We start from the raw sequence: 21,514 nt of genomic DNA on the forward strand, positions 1-21,514 counted from the left end.
GCCACAAATTAGCTCTTGACATTTGGGCACCATAATTGCTCCTCAAAAGCATGAGGCATCAATTAGGCTCCCAGCAGTGTGACAGCTTATCCCTATAGGAAATGTCTGATCTGAGGACAGAAGCTGCTCACGGCCTGACTGGTCTGGACAAAGACACGCAGATCCATGTTCATATAAGCAAACTGCTGCACTGAGAAGGATCACATGACTTAAATTTGGGCGCGTTTCTCACCTTAATATGATAAAAATCAGCATGTGAACAAATAATAAAATAATGATGTTCTATTATTTATTCATGTGCTATACAAAAATATATTCATTACGACATGAAGAAGGACTGTTTTGGGGTGTTGAAATGGCATCATAGATGTATTTTCTTCTCCACAGCAGGCTTTTCCCACAAAGCTCCTTTAACCTAAAGGTCAAAACAAAGGTCAATTGGTTAATTTCCATACTTTCCACCCAAAACATTCTTAAAGCACTCCGAGTAATTCAATCAGCAGCTAGAACATGCAATAACATCCTTGAGTGAAATAGAAAATCATTAGTGTTTGTTTTACATGCCAAGACAAAAATGGCAAACCTTTGCAAACCTGAGTCACTATTTGAGGAGGTCACTGAAAAATTAGAGATGACAAGAATAAGAGACTAAAATAAATCTGACTATAGTTTAGATTTACTGGCGAAAGCTTGTAAAGCTGGTGTTGCAAAGTTGGAAAAGCCCACGAAAGGTATGTGCACTGTATACTCAATGCTAGCAAGCAAAAGTGGAAATGGCCATTGTTGGCCATAAGTGAGGCGGAAAATTGCTAACCCATTTGTCATTGTGCTCCTTGATGTAGAGGTCAATCAAATCAATGGATTCTTTCATGACAAGCCTGCAGAATTGAATGTTTTTCCATGGCCTCACCCCTTCACACCTGGACTGCCAAGTAAAATAACAAAACAAGAAAAGTGCAAAATAAAAGAGGGTTTAGCAGAGGACTGCCTTGTAGGCCAAGGAAAACTGATAGGTGAGAGGAATTTGTCATGCACCTAGGTACCTCTATGTTCAATTTGCAATGGATGGAGCGCATGGCAGAGGAAACCTTTGTGATTTTGTATAAGATTTCCTTACCTTTTTCAGGACGTACTGTTAGCATGCATACATTATATGCCTTCAACATAAATTCTTTGGCCTTAAACCCCAAGGGTAATTTTCAAGAACTACTTGTACTTTGTTTGTGTGGTCCAATAAACGCATTACATTGATGAGGATGTTAGAGATTACTTTGTTTTCCTGGCTCAGCATTAATGCACTTCATTCATCATGTGTTTTGTGCCATACATACCTGATTAACCTTAATTTGGTTCCTGCTAGAGTTCCTTTGCATTCAAGGCTGAGAACGGATTTCAGTTTACATGACAAATTGCTAGTTGTCTAAATGCAAATATATTTGATTCCCCTTAATAACCCCATCAGAACCTATCGGCGTCTCTAGAGTCGAAATTATTTCCGCTTGTCAAGCACTTGTCTGGATTCCAGATGCCTAAGTCAATAGTCTCCTCCTTTATTGGGCCAGTTGTTGATTTTGTTGTTCAGTGAGAAATCATTCACTCCTTCTATAGCACTTATTCTCTTACTATTCTAAGAAAAAAAAACTATCTATCTATCTATCTATCTATCTATCTATCTATCTATCTATCTATCTATCAATAACATTTTACATATTTTGGTGCAATGATAACCATTTCTGAGATAAAATTAGCGCAGCTTTAAGTCAATACGAGCTAATATTGGATTAGGATTATGACAGTGATTTTTATGGCGCAGTTCCATTTAATTAAACCAAAACACAAGATGTTATGTTGCTGTCTTTTCCGTCTACATCATCATCAGCTGTAGTGGCACCTGAATTTCAAAGGATGTTTTTACTTGGTGAAATCCTATGTGTTTCTTTGACATGGCCTGCAGTGATCATATATACAGAGATCAAAGTGTAAATATCAAAAAGAGTGGCCACCTGTCAATGTGTACATATGCAATTAAAACGCTCCCATCAAGACACTCTATAAATCATAGGGCTGAGCACCGCAGGTTCTGACAAGACATCAGACGTGTATGAAAACACTATCAGAGGCAGCATGGGAAGATAAGCGAGGGGGTCAGAGGTTAAATTATAATATCCTGATGATATTACAGTTTTTCTCAGTTGCTTTGGTGCATTTCTCACATCACTATTTACATTTGCACAACAGTTAGTTCAACCTCCACAACATTTAGCCATTTGTGCACATCATAGTAGCAGTTTCTCATTCCTTCCAACAAATTGCAAATGCTTTTGGACATGCATCAATTGCTTTCATACAACTCACTGCTGTTTTATAACATTATCATTTGCTTATGTCATATCAGTATAAATTAACTATACTTGTGAATGCTGAATAGTCATTTCATATAAAACTAATAGTCCTCATTTCATTGCTTGAGTCATCACATACAAAAATGTTACTGTAAACTAGTTGTCAAAATCTGTCAAGCAAATATTACATTTTGTTTTTATCTTTAAAAAAAACTTTTTTTATCCAAAATTGAACAATTTCTCGCAGGTGAACCTCAGCTTTCACTGATGAGAAGAGATGTGCATGAATGATTTACAGTATATGTATGTTGTATGTTCAGTTCCAATATGTATATTGTTTACAGTTGTGCAACGATCTACCCAAAGGGAGTTTGCGTATGTTTGTTGTAAATAAGGGTGTATTTTTTTTCTTTTGCACAATGCTCTGAACAAATTTGAATTTCAAAGATTATGCAGTAAAAATGTGAAACATACATGTTCAGTGTCTTGTACTCAATTACTGTACCTCACTAAATACAGTAATGTGAAACTTTACTGTAGTTTTCAAATAGCTGTGCATATAGTTTATATGACTGTCATGAGCATTTTCAGGTAGTGTCACCAAGATCTGACTTTTTTGCATTGGCAAACACTTACAGAGTAAACTGTCATAATGAAAACATGACAAAGCCATTTGACTATCTTGTTCATAAACACCGGTGTTAGGACTTTTCATCTTGACGACACTGACACTTTCAATGACATGAATACTTGCTTTTGAGGAATGAGTTATCCATTTTGAGCAAGTGACACACTTTTGCAGGTTATCAACTAAGTTTTGCAGTTTGTACTAATTGTTTTGAGAACTGCATTAACTGTTGTGCAAATGTAAATAGTGATGTGAGAAATACACCAAAGCGACTGAGAAAAACTGTAATGTTCAATATGAAGCTCATTGAATATTCTACTAAAGATTTGCTGTAATATTTGAAAATAATAATTAATGGACGGACGGACGGACGGACGGACGGACGGACGGACGGACGGACGGACGGACGGACGGACGGACGGACAGACAGACAGACAGACAGACAGACAGACAGACAGACAGACAGACAGACAGACAGATAGATAGATAGATAGATAGATAGATAGATAGATAGATAGATAGATAGATAGATAGATAGATTTGAAAGCCTTCAGAGAAAAGGAAATCGCCTCACTTGAGAGTCCTATCACCCTGATCACAATTGTTGTGCATCAAGCATGTTACATTTCATGTCGGCATGAAACGGAAGTTCAGATAGTCTTGTTTCCCTACTGTGAGTGTGATGTATATCCAAGTGAAACGGCTTCCTGAAGAAAAGACCGATGTTACGCCCTCACACCATAAGCACGTTATCAGAGATTGCCAGAGGGAGGGGGAATATATTTTGAATAAATATTACGAGGATAGTTGAATTGAAAATAAATAATGTTGTGCACAGACAAATCATGTATAATACACACTGCAATATTTCATAAAAATATAAGGATTTTTAAAATAAGGCTTGTGCAATCACAATATACTGCAAAGATGATGTAGACCAATTTGACATACAGTATAGCTCCACATTTATACTCATTTTGTCAAACATTTTATTTTTAAAATAGAAGACAGTGTCAAACCAAATCATTGGCTTTTTTGACAAACCAACTTGATTTCCCTTCTGTGCTGTGCTGCTGGAGTATACACCCTCAGGCCTGTAAATTTCATTGGAACGAATAAGAGAGACAAATTCAAATAGGTTGAGATTAAATGTGCACAGGCAGGTTCTCAAAGGAGCTCTTTTTACAATGCTTTGTACTAGTTTTTATCTGTTGAATGTAGTTCATAACACACATTAAAGTCTCTTAAAGAGCTCAGAGAACCACATGTACTGTACTTACTTAACAAGATTTAACATTGGCTGAAAGATGCATAAATGTTTTTCCAATGAGAAAGAACAGACTGACAGTGTGGCATTTTCACATGCTGTAGAAAATCAAAAGCTGTCACAGAGAACTCAATAAATAAAACCAACAGGATTCACGGTTGTCGGCTTCTTGGGGATGGATTTTTTTTCGGGCCTTATCAGAGAGCTCAGGTACAGAAGTTAATCAGCAGAGTACAAAGGAGGCCTTTATTTTGGTGAAACCTCCATGCTCTCCGATATCAAAGGCAACACAAGCTACCACAACAAGATGCTGCACAAGGTGATAAGATGTATACCATCTGACATGCAGAAAAATGTCTGAAGGCTACCTGGTAAATTAGAAATGTGAGATTCTGATATGGAAAGGTCACTCATTAGATATAGTTCAAGTCAGGTTCAGGTCTCTCTAGGGTATTTCCCAGTCTAATATCTATATTTGGGGTTTAAAATTTCAAGCAGTTAAAATGTTAACTTCACATGTATTTTTTAAAACAATTTAATATTTGTATTCAGCAAGGAGGCATTCAATTGATCAAAAGTGACATAAAATACATATATAATGTTATATGTTACAAAGATTTACTGTATATTTCAAATAAATACTGTTCTTTTGAACTTTCAAAAAATGTATCTCGGTTTCCAAAAAAAAAAAAAAAGTTGAAGCAGCAATGTTTTCAACATTGATAATAAGAAATACTTTTTGAGCATGAAATCAACATATTAAAAGAATTTCTGAAGGATCATGTGAGACTGATGGCCAAAAAAATTATCCTTAATTTTGTATTTATTGTCAACGCAGTGCAGTGGACAGCAGACCATAGCAGGCTGTATAAGCATGACATCCGACAAGTATCCTTTTTTTCTTCGTTCTGTATGTGCTCACCGCTGTGATACACATCTATATATTTTTATTTTTATCAAACGGGAGATTGATGCTCAGAAGCCCGCCGGAACCTTTCCCTCGCGTTTCTTTCTTTACTTCCCCGCCCGCACTCTCGGTCCAGAGATGGATGCGGAGCACCAACTTGGCTTTCGCCACCGCCGGACAAACCTTGCACTCCATGGCAGTCTTACAGATCCTCCAAGCCGATCGCCTCCATGAGCTGGATGAGAAGAGCTCGGATCCCGTCTCCATCACAGATTTGCACAGCGCAACGAACCTCTCCCTTCGCGCAACTAAATCCACTGCCCAAGCGCTTGGAAGGTGCACGTCTTCTCTTACTGTCACAAAAAGGCACCTCTGGTTGACGCTTGCCAACATGAGTGAGTCTGAGCGGCCTGTTTTCCTCAACGCCCTGTCTTTTCCTGCCTCGTCGACCAAGCTCTGCTGCACGCCATCCTCGGGACCAGTCTGCACTAAGCTCGGCCTCCGTCTTTGCAACGACGACAGGGCGGGCGCCCTCGATCGCGTATGGCCAGTCGTCACAGGCCGCCTCCTCCGTCACGGGGACCCCGACCTAAGATTCCGTTGAAACCCGAGCCTGTGAAGTCCTCCTAGCAGTTCAAAGGAGTAAAAGACTGTCAAGCCCCGCTGCGGCCGGAACACCGTCAAAACTCTGCGCTCTGTCAGTCCCCGTAGTCTCGGCTACTGCAGATGTGTATTTCGCAGCCAACGCACCGGTGATACAACCCACTCACCTGCACACAACCGCCGTTGTCACGGCGACCCAGAGAAATCTCTAAAAGAGCATAATATCTGGTCATCCGGCTCACACCGCATGTGTTTTTAGTGTAGAAAATGTGCCCACACCTCAGAGTTCACCCCTGCACACAAGCACTATACCCCCGTGTCTCTCACAGAGCCCACTCTCAAAAAGCTGGCAAAAGCCGCTCGAGTGTTAGATGTAGAACACGTGGTCATGACCCCATGCCCGCTCTGTCTCACGGCTAAGCCCAGCCAATCGCTTTGCAGATGTAAGTCTTGTGCCCACTCAAGAGTGCTCACACTTACCAAAAAGCACTTTAACCTCAGTGATGCTCTCGTGCCGAGAATGAATGGGGAAGTAGCACACCTACTTCGTGCAGAAATAGCGAAACTTCTGTGCAAGGGGTCCATAGAACCAGTACCTCCTTCTTTGAGCGAAACGGGCTTTAACAGCCGTTACTTCTTCGTACCCAAGAAGGACGGAGCCCTCAGGCCAATTTTAGATCTGAGATATTTGAACAAAGCTCTTATGACAAGACCGTTCAAAATGCTCATGAGTCACGACCAGCCAGATCCTCGCGCAAATTTACTTCGGGGACTGGTCTATTTCCCTCAACCTGAAAGACGCATAATTTCAGATTCAGATAATAACCCGTCACAGGCCATTCTTGAGATTCCCCTTCAACGGTCAGGTATATCAGTACACCGTCCTGCCGTTCGGGTTTTCTTTAGCACTTTCGCAAAGAGCATGGACACGGCTCTCGCTCCCCTGAGCTTGCGAATTTTGAACTATTTGGACGATTGGCTGATTCTAGCACAATCAGAGGAGGAACTCGTTTCTGACAGAACGGTGCTTCTCAGCCACCTGGAAAGCCTGGGTCTCACTGTCAACTGGACCAAGAGCTCATTACTGCCCAGCCAGTCAGCCTCTTTCCTGGGCATAAAACTGGACTCTGTGGCAATGATGACCCAGCTGTTGACACAGCATGCGCGCAGTGTTCGGCTCCTGGCTGCATCTTTCGAAAGGCAGCATTGCACCTCTAAGACATTTCAGAGGATGCTGGGTTATATGGCTTCAGCTGCAACAGTACTTCACTGCGCATCTACTGCGCATACAACGGCTGCAACACTGGTTGAATGCTCGAGTGCCTCACCCAGCCTGGGCGTCACCCAGCGGTGGAATTCGAATTAGAGTAACTCAGAGGTGTGTTTCAGCACTGAGACCCTGGCTAGCAGCCGGCTGGTACCAGCAGGGAGTGACAATAGGATCTGTCTCACACCGACAGGTTATCTTGACGGACGACTCCAACCTAGGTTGGGGCGCTCTTTTCAAGGGCAGACCGGTCTTTGGCCTGTGGTCAGACCAGGAGAAATGCCTTCATATAAACTGTCTGGAGATGATAGCGGTCGAAAATGCGCTGAAGCGCTTCCTCCCACAGGGGAAACCATGTTCTAGTCCCCTCAGACAACATGTCTGTGCTGTCCTACATAAATCACCAAGGCCATGTCAGATCCAGGAATCTCTGCAGACTGACAGAACACCTTCTCCTGTGGGCCCATCGCTCACTGCGTTCGCTGAGAGCCGCTCATGTGCTGGGAAACGAGAACGTCGACCCGGACAGACTGTCCAGGGACAACATTCCCCCGGGAGAATGGTACCTGCACCCCCAAACGGTCCAGTCACTATGGTGCCTTTTCAGCAGAGCAGAAGTCGACCTTTTTGCGTCAAAAGAGGTCATTCTCAAACTGAGACATTGCTACATCCCCATAGCAATTGGCACGCTTTTAAGAGCACAGGTCATCTCCCTATCGGCTCTGCCAGCATCCGATAGCAAGGATGATAGTAATCTTTTGTGCCCCGCCGGAGTGCTGAGAATTTACGCCATGCGCTCCGCTGCCTTCAGGCGTTCTGTGCAGCTCTTTGTTTCGTTTGGAGGGCGCACCAAGGGCCTTACTGCCTCGAAACATAACCTGTCCAGATGGATAGTGGATGCTATCGTAGCAGCTTACACGTCCAAACACCTGAAGTGCCTTATGGGCATCAGGGCCAGTTCCACTAGAGGCATGGCCTCATTGTGGGCTTGGTCCAGCGTGATTTCTATTCACGATATTTGTATGGCAGCAGGCTGGGCCTCCCCCTCTACATTCATGAGGTTCTATAACCTGGAAGTTCCCACTTTGCAGGGTAAACTTTTGTCAGTCTAAAGTGATGTGTATGTTCTGCCCAGTTGTTCATGTGCAGGCCACTCTCATATCAGCGAGGCGAGCCTCGCTATAAAATGACCGGCTGAGCCGGTCTGTATTTCCCTGTGACGCACCGGTATACCTGTGCAAGCCCGCTTTGTTGGTTGCCCACTCCCATACAGCTGCGCGAAGGGGTAATGTTTTCTATACATAGCCCAGCGGAGCCGCTCTGTTATCTGCCCTATTATGTGGTTGTGAACTGTGTTGGCCCGCTTTGCTGGTTGCCTTTATTCTACATTTAAACATAGACCGGCGGAGCCACACTGTGTTCCTATCAAGTGTCTATCCCGCGTTGCTGGCCGCCAGTTGTTCTGCATGCTTTGTTCTACGGTCTCCCCGGGTCTCATGCAGCGGATGCTTGGTGAGCATGGCGTTGACAAGGGGTTCCCGTAGCATAAGCAACTTACCCAATACGAGAGAGCCTATCTAACCTACCTAATGTAACCTTGGTTCTCTCTCTATTGTGTAACCTGCTGTGCTCGCGCCACAAGTTTATTCGCTTCAGTCAATGAAAACCAGAGTTCAGCCTGTCGAGCCCCTCTTTTATATATGCTAGCCACTCCTATTCTGGCACGCTTATACAGCCTGCTATGCTCTGCTGTCCGCTGCACTGCATTGACAATAAATACAAGATTAAGGATAATTTTTTTGGCTTCAGATCTCAAGAAAAGATGACTTTACCCGTAGCGTAAGCAACTTATGCAACACGTTCCCTCTTCCAGAGAGAACCGAGTTTACATTAGGTAACCGATTATGTTATATTAAATTGTAATACTACTTGATGATATTACTATATTTTGATCAAATAAATGCAGCCTGGGTAAGCGCAAGACTTCTTTCAAAATCATTAAAAAATCTTACTGACCCAAAACTTTTGAGCAGTATATAATATGGCAGCTATAATTAGCATTTTTCTGTATTTTCACTTTTTAAAAATATTTTATGATCATTAAGTTTCGCCATTTTATAAGTTATACAAAATTCAAATAGCTTTTTGTCAGTTTAATGTAATTTAAGTTTAAATGACATAAACATCCAAGTTGACTGTAGCCTTTTAAAAACGTAATGCAGTAACTATTTTTTACAATGCACCAACACTAGCTATAAAATAAATAGGTAGAGTTATTTTATTTAAAAAAAAATATATTATTTAGATTTATGGTGTTATTCTTTCTTTGAACTGGATTGCTTTAATTGGGGGTTAAAATGTTATTTCTGTGAAGTGCTTAGAAAAACTTCCTGTCATCTGAATTGAAGTTTGGCTCCTGAGACCAATCTGACCCCAGCCGCAATTATCTGGAGGGGAAATTGTTGGCAGGCAGGTATAGATGTTCCCACCAACATATAGTTGTCCCGCGTAAGAGATAAGTGGTAAAATGACATCATCTTCCTCAAAATAGAGATTTTAAATCAAAAGTCATTATACTGGTTAAGTTTCAGTTAATCTTTTAATACCCTTTCCTATATAGATCCAGTAGAGATATCGCGATTGATTAAAGATGAGTGAGCAGCTGAAGAATGCATGTGCCAGCGTTTCCTTACACGGCAGGGCTCAGAATGACCCAGTGCTTTAGATGTTAATTATCCCACAGTTATATATGCACACCGCCCTCTGCCCTCTGCCCTGCTATTCCCTGTCAAAAAAAAAAAAAAAAAAAAAACCACAGGCATTTGATTATTCCAAACTCTCTAAAATATATATTTTGGAGATTTGTTATTATATTCATAAAACATTTATTTTAGCACTAAAAAGGAGTAATAATCTGAATTTTAATGCAGGCATTATGACAGCCTGGGCATCTTCACCCACTTACAGGTCTGCAATAGAAATGTTTTTAGCATGATAGAAAGAACAGTCTTTAATTGGAATAAAAAAATAAAGATTGGAAGATTGGAATAAATAAAGGTCAGGCAACTACATTCTTAAAATTAGATTCAGGGAATGAGTGACTTATGACATGTGAAATATGACACCATGTTTTGCGTAGCAATTTTGTGTAGCATCAAGAAAATAAAAATATATATATATATGATTCTATTATTCTGTGAGCACTGGTCCCATGAGATTGCTTGGTGCCATAAATAGAACCAAACTACACTGATTTTGAGCTGTCTCAAAATAACAAACAAAAAAACTTTTATCAGTACAAAAAGCAGCTAGACTGCAGGAATCTCACAGGCAATAATTTAAGGAAATCTATGGCTCTGACTTCACATGGGCCACACTAACATGAAGAAGAGTGGCAGCTATTCAGATGTATTCCAAGCTTGTTGCAGATGTGAAAGAATCAGCAGATCAAAGTAGATCTGTGTGCACATTAAGGCTTTTCAGAGGTTTTCAAGAGCTGAAGCGCTGCTTAGTCTGACATTCCCCCTGTCACCATCAAACAAAAGCATCTCTCTCTCTCTTGAGGAAGGGGTGTGAGCTCCAATATGAGCTTCAGCCATGGTGACCAATCACAACAGTGAACACAATCCATTGCCTGAGGCAAGAAACAGTAAGGTTTATGTTGTCACTTTCAAGACATCATATGTTTTTCTTCTTAGTGTTTCTGCTTACATTCTTGAGCACTTGTCAAAAAAGAAAGCCGTGAGAAATTTGTATTTGCTGTAAATGTTCTCTGAAAGCATTGGCGATCATGGGAATACATTCCTTTCCAGCATTAGTCATGTATGTGCAGTTCTGTGTATGTGGTGACCATGAAGCGTTTACAAGAAAAACAAGCAGGGAATTAAACATGTAGTGATGTCTTGCTGAGAAATCCCACTCTGTCAACAAGAAACAGTTACACCATGTTCAAGAGCAGATATAGTGTTCCACCCTGCAGTCTGCTGTGTGCACCTGAGAGCTGAATAATGTCTAAATTACAACTGGAACAAAAGATTCTTTTATGCAGGGAGCACTGGGCAGAGATGACAGCTATACTATTGGCCTCAGTACATACAGGTAACATTCTAGGTAAGAGGAAATAGCCTTTTTAAGCTTGACATTGACATGCAGAACTGATAACATAGGGTTAGTGTGTGTTGTGGGATGTATGGGGGAAACGTTAGATGACATTAATGCTGCGCTATGCAGCATAGATAAGAAGAAGACCAGCAAACATCTTATTTTGTGAAAGTGTACACTCCAATTGGTTGCTTTAGTTTAGACCATCAGGGAGCTGAATAAAACCATTCCCCCTTTAAAAAATAAAGGTTCTGTAGGTGCAGTGGGTTCCACAGTTCTTAAAAGAACCATTTTTTACTGAGAAGAACAATTTAATGATATAAAAAAACTTTTCTGCAATAGAAAGGTTCCATGTATGTTATTTAATAGAATCCATCAATGTAAATAAAAAAAACTTTTGTTTTTAAGGGTGCACAATTTAAAGGACGTCGACTCGGACTCGACCCTCTTTCAGTCTCGGTCTTGCCTTGGACTCTTAGTCTCTGTCCTTACTTGGACTCAACTCTCTTTTATTCTGTCTTGACTTGTTCTCGACCCTCTTTTAGTCTCGGTTTTGACTTGGACTCTACCCTCTTTTATTCTGTCTTGACTTGGACTCTACCCTCTTTTATTCTGTCTTGACTCGGACTCAACCCTCTTTTATTCTGTCTTGACTTGTTCTCGACCCTCTTTTAGTCTCGGCCTTGCCTTGGACTCTTTTAGTCTGTCTTGACTTGGACTCTACTCTTTTTTAGTCTGTCTTGACTTGTTCTCGACCCTCTTTTAGTCTCGGTTTTGACTTGGACTCTACCCTCTTTTATTCTGTCTTGACTTGGACTCTACCCTCTTTTATTCTGTCTTGACTCGGACTCAACCCTCTTTTATTCTGTCTTGACTTGTTCTCGACCCTCTTTTAGTCTCGGCCTTGCCTTGGACTCTTTTAGTCTGTCTTGACTTGGACTCTACTCTTTTTTAGTCTGTCTTGACTTGTTCTCGACCCTCTTTTAGTCTCGGTCTTAACTTGGAGTCAACCCTCTTTTATTCTGTCTTTACTTGTTCTCGACCCTCTTTTAGTCTCGGTCTTGACTTGGACTTAACCCTCTTTTATTCTGTCTTTACTTGTTCTCGACCCTCTTTTAGTCTCAGTCTTGACTTGGACTCTACCCTCTTTAATTCTGTCTTGACTTGTTCTCGACCCTTTTTTAGTCTCGGTCTTGACTTGGACTCAACCCTCATTTATTCTGTCTTTACTTGTTCTCGACCCTCTTTTAGTCTCGGTCTTGACTTGGACTCTACCCTCTTTAATTCTGTCTTGACTTGTTCTCGACCCTTTTTTAGTCTCGGTCTTGACTTGGACTTAACCCTCTTTTATTCTGTCTTTACTTGTTCTCGACCCTCTTTTAGTCTCAGTCTTGACTTGGACTCTACCCTCTTTAATTCTGTCATGACTTGTTCTCGACCCTTTTTTAGTCTCGGTCTTGACTTGGACTCAACCCTCATTTATTCTGTCTTGACTTGGACTCAACCCTCTTTTAGTCTGTCTTGTCTCGGACTCAACCCTCTTTTATTCTGACTTGACTTGTTCTCGACCCTTTTTTAGTCTCAGTCTTGACTTGTTCTCAGCCTTCTTTTAGTCTCGATCTAGACTCGGACTCAACTCTCTTTTAGTCTTGGTCTGGACTCAGACTCGACCCCCTTTTAGTCTTGGTCTGGACTCGGACTCCACCCTGTTTTAGTCTCAAGTAGGATTTGACCCTCTTTTAGGCCCCGTCCACACTACTGCGTTTTCGTTTAAAAACGGAGAATTAAAACGAAAACGATCTCCGTCCACACTAGCGTTTTACCTGCGTATTAGAATTTATCTCCGTCCACACTAAAACGACTAAAAACGTGGATCACGTGACCATTCACCAACACTGGGCATGCACGCGCCGGTGTAAACAGTGGTTGGCGAATCAGGGAAAGATACGTCATGACTAATGACACCCAATCATAGAGCCGAGCGTGAGCCTCTGCGTCATCGTTTGTAAACTCCTCCGTTTTGTCTCGTCCACACTAAAACGCCCTCCGGAGATTCAAAACGCAAAACGCAGCTGCAGCGTTTCTAAACTTCTCCGTTTTAGGTCTTCGTTTTTCCCGTTTTAGTGTGGACGGGAGGTGCAAACGTAGCAAAAGGTCTCCGTTTTTAAACGAAAATGTTTTTGTTCTGGATTCTTTGATGAAAGTTCAAAAGAACAACATTTATTTGAACATTACAAATTCCTTTACTGTCACTTTTGATCAAATTAATGTGTTATTGTAGAATGAAAAAAGAAAGAAAGAAATACTGACTCTAACCTCAAACCTTTTGAATGGTAGTGTGACTGAAAAAACAGAAATGCTCACAGAAAACACACTTCAAAGAGACAGAAGCTCCGGTGCTCTGTCACCAGCGAGTGCCTACCTGTCAGCCCATGCTGCATCTCTGCCAAATCCAAGCCCTTTCAGCTGCCCCCTGCTGCCATCATGATGGTGCTGTGGGGGGAAAATAACACAAAAAAACTGATGACAAGCTTCTTTCATGACACTTATCATTGCATTCTATCTAAAATCTAGATGAGCCAGACAAAGCACCACCAGTCCCTCTACCACAAATCAAAGCGTAATCACTCTCAGCATAAGGAGTTAGGCTCATATCACACTACCTTTATTCCTGTATGTGAGGATCTCCGCCTGGTGGTCCACACATCTAGCCTGAATGCCGCATGATGATCCCAAAGAGATATCTTGGTGTTTTAACCTTGATTTAACAAATAAGTCTTGCCGCAGATCCTCAGAAACACACACACACACTTGCACGCTACTCTTACGTGGTTGATGGATACATTGTGGTGTTGGTTTCAAGATTGGACAATAAAGGCATATGTTTCATCGGCATATACAATGTCACAGAAATGCGGGCCAAAGTCAGAACAACTGAGCACCCGGCATGTGCCTTTTTTTGTGTGAATTGACATGAAATGCAATTTCATAATTTTTTCATTCCAATGAATGACACATGAATGATGCCAAGATTAAAGTTTCTGCACCAGTCATGTCAAAACAGCTATTAGTTCAGATGACATACCAGCACATGGAAAACTTCACACAAAGCTTTTCTTTGGTGTAACATCTCAACCTCAAACATCAAAGGAGACAGGACCACAAAAACAGTGGGCATGAGCTGTTTCAAAAGACGAGTGAAGCTCCATTCACACTCTTAAGACCCAGCCGCACCTTCAGTCTCATGACTAGAAATCTGAGTGTGTTCCATCTGGACCACCTGGAGGATGATTTTATATTGTTAAACAGGCTTTGAGATCTTTGTGGCTCTCATACTCACGGACAAGTATCCGTGCCTGTAAAGCCTTCTCCGAAGCACAATCATCCAGCATTGACCATTGATCTCTGCGGGCTGTTAGAAGATGTGTATCGTAAACACCGAGGGCAAGATGAAGGTGACTGGGGTTGAGATGGATCACAAAGCCACCCCATGAGTTTAAAAGCTCCTCTTAGAAGGTGTTTTCCTGTCAGTTTTAATGTGGATCTGCCTGGAGGTGCTGTTTCAAGTTCATATATAAAGCTCTCTTCAAATGAAGTGCTAGGAGAGAGAGAAAATCACTCTGCATTCTGATGCCATGACACTGTCAGAGACTCACATATTACTTTGTTTAACACTTGTCACAAAATTTAAACAATAAAAGAACATTCTTTCCTCTTAAATCTTTAAATAATTTCTTTGAATTATCTCGCTGCATCTGATAAGTATACTTCATTAACCATTAAAAACAGTGTTTCGCCAATCATAATGACATGTTAGGGTCTTTAACGACCCTGATCTATATCTAACATGGATGGATCTTCACCTGTCGCGATAATATACAACTCTCCTCCTTCAACATTTTAATCACTGACAGGTTCTTCACTAGATCCACCATCCAGTGACAGTGACACTAATATTTGATTGCGTTCAGTACTTGATCAGTATGCTGTAAATCTTTGAGCCATTTCAAGTTTTGCTGATGATACTTCCTATTCTTTTGTTTTCTACCTGCGGTAACTATGAGTGAAATGTGTGAATTGAACTTATACAGTCATCAAAGATTCAATTATTGTTGTGCAGAAAAATATACTTGCACTGTTACACACCTCGGGTCGTTAATGAAAACAGGCATTCTTTTAGAATTGTCTTGTTTTTTTCTTGTTACAAGGTTTTTAATGAATTGATTGAGGAATAATAAGAAGGTGTCTAACTTTAAAAAATGAATGAGGAGGGTTGTGAATTATGTCCCGTGTTACTAAAGATCCGAGATATACGCGTTTAAGGGTTAATTTGAAAAAGCAGCAGTTTTCTTTTTTCTTTTTTTTTTCTTTCTTAAGTTTAAAAAAAAAAATTATTAATAAAATAAAAAATGAAAGAAAATAACTAAGTCAAAGGTGTATTCTTTTTAAATGGCTAGTCCCCTTTATATATATATATATATATATAAATTACATGCCTCTGCAACCATTGCCCATATGGCAGCTGAATCTCTGCACAAACAATTTAAGTTGTAATGTGGTTATTATGAGCTGTATGCATTTACAATACAATGAAAGGCATTTGTTCTTGGCTCAAAGCCAGCCTGTACTTTCCAAATGTAGCTATTGCACTTTCCAGATTGGATTCACTAGTGCTGATTTGGGAAACCCCACATCCAGGCCAAAGGTTGTTTTCTCAAACTATACAGTCTGCAAACAGCAAAGATGCCAGGTGTTAACTAATTGTTTTTAAATACCAGTTTCTACTGCACATTTCCCGCGGATGACAAACACAAGTTTGCACACAACTTAATAATAATAATAATAATGTGATTTAACTTTGTATGTTAAAATTTTTACATTTTGAACATTCCCTGTCAGAACACTGGGAGAAGATTTCAAACACACTTGCAAGATGACTAGAAAAACAGTAGCATATTTAAATCCCATTATAGGAGAAACATATTTTTTCAATGAAACTATCAACTTCAACTCACATTGCTTTTCAGGCCTGATCAAAACCACCTCTCTCAGTATTTTTAGCTAAAATAGAAATCACACACTATTTTTAACTACCGCCGGCTTTTTCCAGCGCTGACCTTTGAACTGTTAAGTTGTTCCTGGTTTTTAAAAAGGGTGTTAGCGACCGTCGAAGAGTGCAAACTCCTTATTGAGCTGAAGTACATCCTGAAGGATTACAAGAGCTCCAGAGCAGAAGTTGTTATCCAGCATGGCTTTAGGCTACCTGGGTCATGGCCCACCCACTGCAGGGGGTGCCAGGTCAGAGGAGCCAGCCACCAGAGAAACCCCTCAGTTAACACACAACCTCAGGGCACGATAAACTCAACGTCGACTACAACTTCTGTTCATGCCACATGCTTTAACAATGCAGCTTGAAGTGATAAACATGAAAAGAGCTCCATATTTGTGAGTTCACCACTCAAAGTGGACACAATTGCACATTGTTGGTTTCAAAAGAGCTATTTATACAGTATGGGGGACTAATTGTGCTGAACATTGTGAAAAAGTTTATTTTTTAGGCTTTCAGAGACAAATTTTACAACAATTGACTCTCTAAATTAATAGAGCATTTGTATGGTTTCAGATGAAAGACATTATTCACCAGAATGAAAATGTCAAATAGTGTCTCAGCAGCACAATTGCTAGTCTCCAAGGCTATTGTTAACACGTTTTTGTTTTGACTATCTGGGAATAGAGGAGTATATCGCATCTATTTACTCTCTGTTACAGAACCGGGCGGTGCTCTCCACTACAGTGGCTTATAAAAACAGTTTTTGCCCACAGACAGCTATTAAGGACTTGGGATCTGTGATAAGGACAATATTTAGCAAGACTTCCTGGCTGAAATATGACATTGAACAATGGCTAAATAGGCCACTGTTGCAAGTTCTTAGGAGGCTGCCATGAGTTATTATAAACCATAAACCAGTATTTAAAAACTGCTAGATGCTGAAACAGAACACTTTTTGGTTTTATCACTTCTACAGTATAGTCTTGGTCTCCACACCCTGTCCGGTGCGTACCTTTGGGGTGATGCCGGGCCCTGCTCCTAAGACTGCCGTGTCCTGAAGTGTGTCCAGCTGTCTTGTCACTCTGTCAGCAATGCTGCCTCTCATGGCCCGAGATTAAACGCTCCCGATGGGGCCTCCAGGAGAAGTGGCTCACTCGCATCTTAGGACTTATGTCAAAAATGTTTCAGCCCAAGTAATTTGCTACAGTCCGTGCTCCTTTCTCTGGTAACTTCAAAAGCTCCTGTGAAGGGAAAACAGACAAATGAAAGAAGGGAAAATTAGTTGTGAGTAGCGAAAGATTGAATTCTTGAGGTCTGGGAAGATCTCATGAAGAGGTGTCTTCCTCCGGGTACATCAAGCCAAATCTCAATGATGCCCTTCTGATCAGTTCAAATGAAACTTTAAAGGAGTAGTTCACTTTCAAATGAAAATTAGCCCATGATTTACTCAACCTCAAGCCATCCAAGTATATTTGAAAGTGAACTAATCCTTTTTTTTAAGGAGTGAAGTGATCATGATCTTGGCTTAGGGCAGTGATCATGATCTTGGCTTAGAAACACAATTGACCTCTTTTTTTATTTGTTTATTTGAGTTGCATCTCTAACGAACACATTTTAAACGATTCTTTACAGCTCTGACATAATCTAACAAGAGGTTTTTCTCGATCTGTGGAATGAGGAAATGAAATAGACCCATTTGCCATATTAACCAGACCTGCCAACATTACAAGGAAGCTGAAATCATTAATGAAGACTCATTAACCTTACAGCTAAACATTAAGATTGAACTCTACAGCACGGGAAAATGACGTAAGGTTTAGAAATGAATAAATCTCTTTTTCCAGGTTAGAACAGTGGATTCTGACTAAAATAGTATTAATGCGACACCACTCATTGGATATCACGAACACAAAGACATGTAGCACAAAAGTAGGGATCGGTTTTCAATGAAACTACACCATTTGTGCGTGTGCGTGCCGACGAGGATGCCTGTGCTTTGAAGGACGGGGCATGTACAAGTGTGTGCACGTGTGATGAAAGTGTTTGACAGCAGCCCTGCCTCGACAAATTGCTTTTGAGATGTGCCAACACAAATGTATTTAACTCTGAGTCCAATAAACCGTGGCAAGAGCAGTGACATCTCTGAGCTGGATCCTTGTCAATGTTTTCTTTAAGTCTCTCCCTCCCCGCTTTGTGCCAGATCAGGAATGCATGTGTTGCATTCACTATTAACAAGACCAAGACTACACAGGTAACAGGATCAGCTCTAATCAGTGTGACCTGAGAAAGCTTGTGAGGGGATTTCAGGCTTTTGTCCTGAATTTTGCAAGGTGATTTCTACCACACCACGTTCAATTGTGAATAATGAAGCAGCATTCCTCCGTCCAGGCAGGACGTCGACGTCCTGTTTAATTTTCACTTCAGTCCTTTATTGGTGGACGCAGAACGACACCAACTTGCCATTATGTGCTAGCTTCTTTTACCACATATTGAACAATGGCTATCTCATAGGTAACGGCACAGGTACAGAGAGAAGCTTCTGGATGTAAAGATGGCAGAGGCAGAGCGAAAGAGAGAGAGAAAAAAAATAACCATTATCCAAAGACATGTTCTATCATGTCAAAAACTCCAGCCAAATCCCTTGGTGCCTTGCTCAGAAAATATTCAGGCTTCATAAGATGTGAATGACAGATAGGGAAGAGGTAATGGATTTATCCAAGACTGAAGGAGTGAGAGAAAAATTCTGACTTTTGTGAGAGAGAAAGAGACAAGTCATGCAAGTCATCTTAGGCTTGCCGCCCAGGAACACCGGTAACCACACCAGGCTCTCTGTGTCCACAAGCCAGAGCTCAATTATGGAGTGAATCTGTTAGTAGCCTACTATCTTGTGTTGCCCTCTACTGACCATAAGGCTGAGAGCAACTCTCTGCAAATCTTTGGAGAGAATAGTTCACTCCTGCATATATAAAACCACCTCATATTTTTTTGTCAGTATTGGGTTGAACATGGCAGATATTTTATGTCATATGTCTCAACATATTCACTAGGCTATTATAAAAGGAGCTATGGACATTCAACACAACGAATATGTTTGGTAATACAGTGACATTAATAAAATATGTTAGCTACAGCAAAATCGTCTAATAATGAATATTAATGATGTTTTTTTTTTTAATTATCAACATTAAATGCTATAGAATCTTGTAAGAAAATATTTTCTAGAAAGTCATTGACGACACCAAAAGATGGCAGCAGCGTACTGTGTTTGTGCGGGAAAAGTATTCTTATTTTCTATTGTTTAACGGTCTAAATGATATCCATTTTAGAGCTTTGTGCGTATATGTGACGTTTAAAAGTTTAACCAGACAGGATGTGGTTTTCCACAATTCCACGAAAGGTTCCGTTCAATTTTGGCACGGTTGGCTATGGGCCACGACGGCCAGTGTATCAAAACTCATATCAATACTGTTTAACTATGCCAGTGAGTGAAGTCTGTATACTTTTACCTTTCTAGATGATCCTCAATGTGAATCGATCCAATGAATGTCTTGTTGTGTGCATTCTAATTATGATTATTTTCAAAGCATCGCTTTTCGTTTGTTTTCTATGTAAACATGCACTATGATGTTACGGACGCGTTGCGCTTGCGTCTCTGTTGCGTCACATTACGCGTTCTAAAAATACGACACTTAAAAGAAATTCGTCACTTGTTTTTTTCCCCCATTTCATCGCCCTGCCTCTCGTTTTTGAACACAAAGATGGGTTTAACTTCTGCGTGAATGCCCCCTAAAATTGCCAGATGGTCGGCAGAAGGAAGACGTCTGGAAATATGTGGTGAATGCCTTGATATATTTTGTATTTCATTTAGATAAAAATTCGTTATGTAACGAATTTTTATCTAAATGAAATAGAAAATATATCAAGGCATTCACCACATGTGTGTTTTGTAATGTGTTTTGTTATTATCTGGTACAACAGCACAAAAATCATTTATTTTAAAGGGATACTCCACCGTTATTGTTTTTTTATATTAAACTATGTTATTCAACTAGACGAGTTGATACCTCTCTCGTCTCAGTGCGTGCGCTCAGTCGCGCGAGACACTTTGATCGCACTTAACTAGCCCAGTTTATTCAATATGGGCCAAGCAGAGAAGCGACTAAACACCTCCACGTTTTCCCTATTTAAATACAGTTACACGAGGAGAGTAATTCGACCAAGAATGGTGACGGAAAATAAAACGTTGCACTTTTCTAAATTTGTAAAGTAGATAACTATAATGTATGGCGGAATACCACAGCAAGTGCTTGGGAGCACTTCGGCTCGGCGCAGTAATATCATCACTCGTGAAAAATCCTCTCCCTCTCCAGAGTGATATTTCTGTGCCGAGTCTATGTCATTCGAAGTTAGCCATTCACTCCCATCATCAAGCTTGGAAGAGCCAGGACATTTTTTAATATAACTCTGATTGTATTTTCTGAAAGAAGAATGGGATGACTTCAGGGTGAATAAATCATGGGCAAATTTTCATTTTTGGGTGAACTATCCCTTTAGGTAAATCAGGTTCAAAGGTTTTATATTGGATTTTATTAATTATATCTCCCAATTGTAGCTATTGATTTCCATAATTATATTTTTATCCAACTGGGTCCATCAACTATCCCTTTCATCAATGTTTTGTGATAAAATAAAATATGTAATATGCTAACAGCATACATTTTAGCTGTTTATTTATATATGCCAAAACCTTTTGGCAGGTTTTGGTGTGCTTGATTGGGGTTGTACCTGTTCAACCCTGAAACAAAAACAAAAAAAACTATTTGAAAATGAAAAGAAGTAGTCAACTAAATAATATTAGTTTAACATGTGAATATTAAGCTAAAAAGTTTATCTCAGCGTATCTCAGGAGATGCGGATGTTTCAAAAATGTGCTAAATAACTGCATGACAAACATATATGACTTATTTTTTCAGCAACTTAAGACTATGTTCACAATTAATATGATCAGTTTTATTGTTTTTTTTATTGAAGAAAAGAAAACACTTTCTAATTCATGGTTTTTTATTAAAGTACTGTCACTATACCTTTACTTAGGATCCAAATGGTTTGGCTGCAATAGCTCCTCCTAAACCATATATGGTCCAAAAACATGTTGTTGACCTAGTGTGAAAGGACTGTACTACTATAAAACTATTTTTAAATATTTAAATAAAAAAAAACATAATACAAGAAGAATTAATGAAATTGATTTATTTCACTGCCAGAATTGCATGTGCCAATGAAGACAATCAAAACAATAAATAGTCAAGTTAAAGTACACATGTCATTGAAAACATGACAATAGTATCA

The 21,514-nt window shown here is 40.2% G+C and overlaps 1 protein-coding gene across 2 annotated transcripts; it reads right to left on the bottom strand.

The window, feature by feature from the left end:
* Positions 1–267: 267 nt before the first annotated feature.
* LOC148977549 (uncharacterized) lies at positions 268–19,911 on the bottom strand. 2 transcript variants are annotated; one of them, XM_089134843.1, is made up of 5 exons: positions 19,672–19,911; positions 17,178–17,406; positions 13,538–13,608; positions 815–920; positions 268–415 (listed from the first exon to the last, which is right to left on the bottom strand). In XM_089134843.1, the coding sequence occupies exons 2-5, from the start codon at positions 17,268–17,270 to the stop codon at positions 362–364; spliced, it is 324 nt and encodes a 107-aa protein (XP_088990969.1). In that variant the 5' UTR covers positions 17,271–17,406; positions 19,672–19,911; the 3' UTR covers positions 268–361. The 2 variants fall into 2 exon arrangements, with proteins under 2 accessions (XP_088990969.1, XP_088990970.1); XM_089134844.1 differs by lacking the exon at positions 815–920 and having other exon boundaries at positions 19,672–19,907.
* Between the last annotated feature and the right edge of the window lie 1,603 nt (positions 19,912–21,514).

Source organism: Pimephales promelas, chromosome 9 (genome assembly GCF_988280905.1).
Source record: "Pimephales promelas chromosome 9, fPimPro1.hap1.1, whole genome shotgun sequence".
In the NCBI taxonomy this organism is placed as follows: Eukaryota; Metazoa; Chordata; class Actinopteri; order Cypriniformes; family Leuciscidae; genus Pimephales; species Pimephales promelas.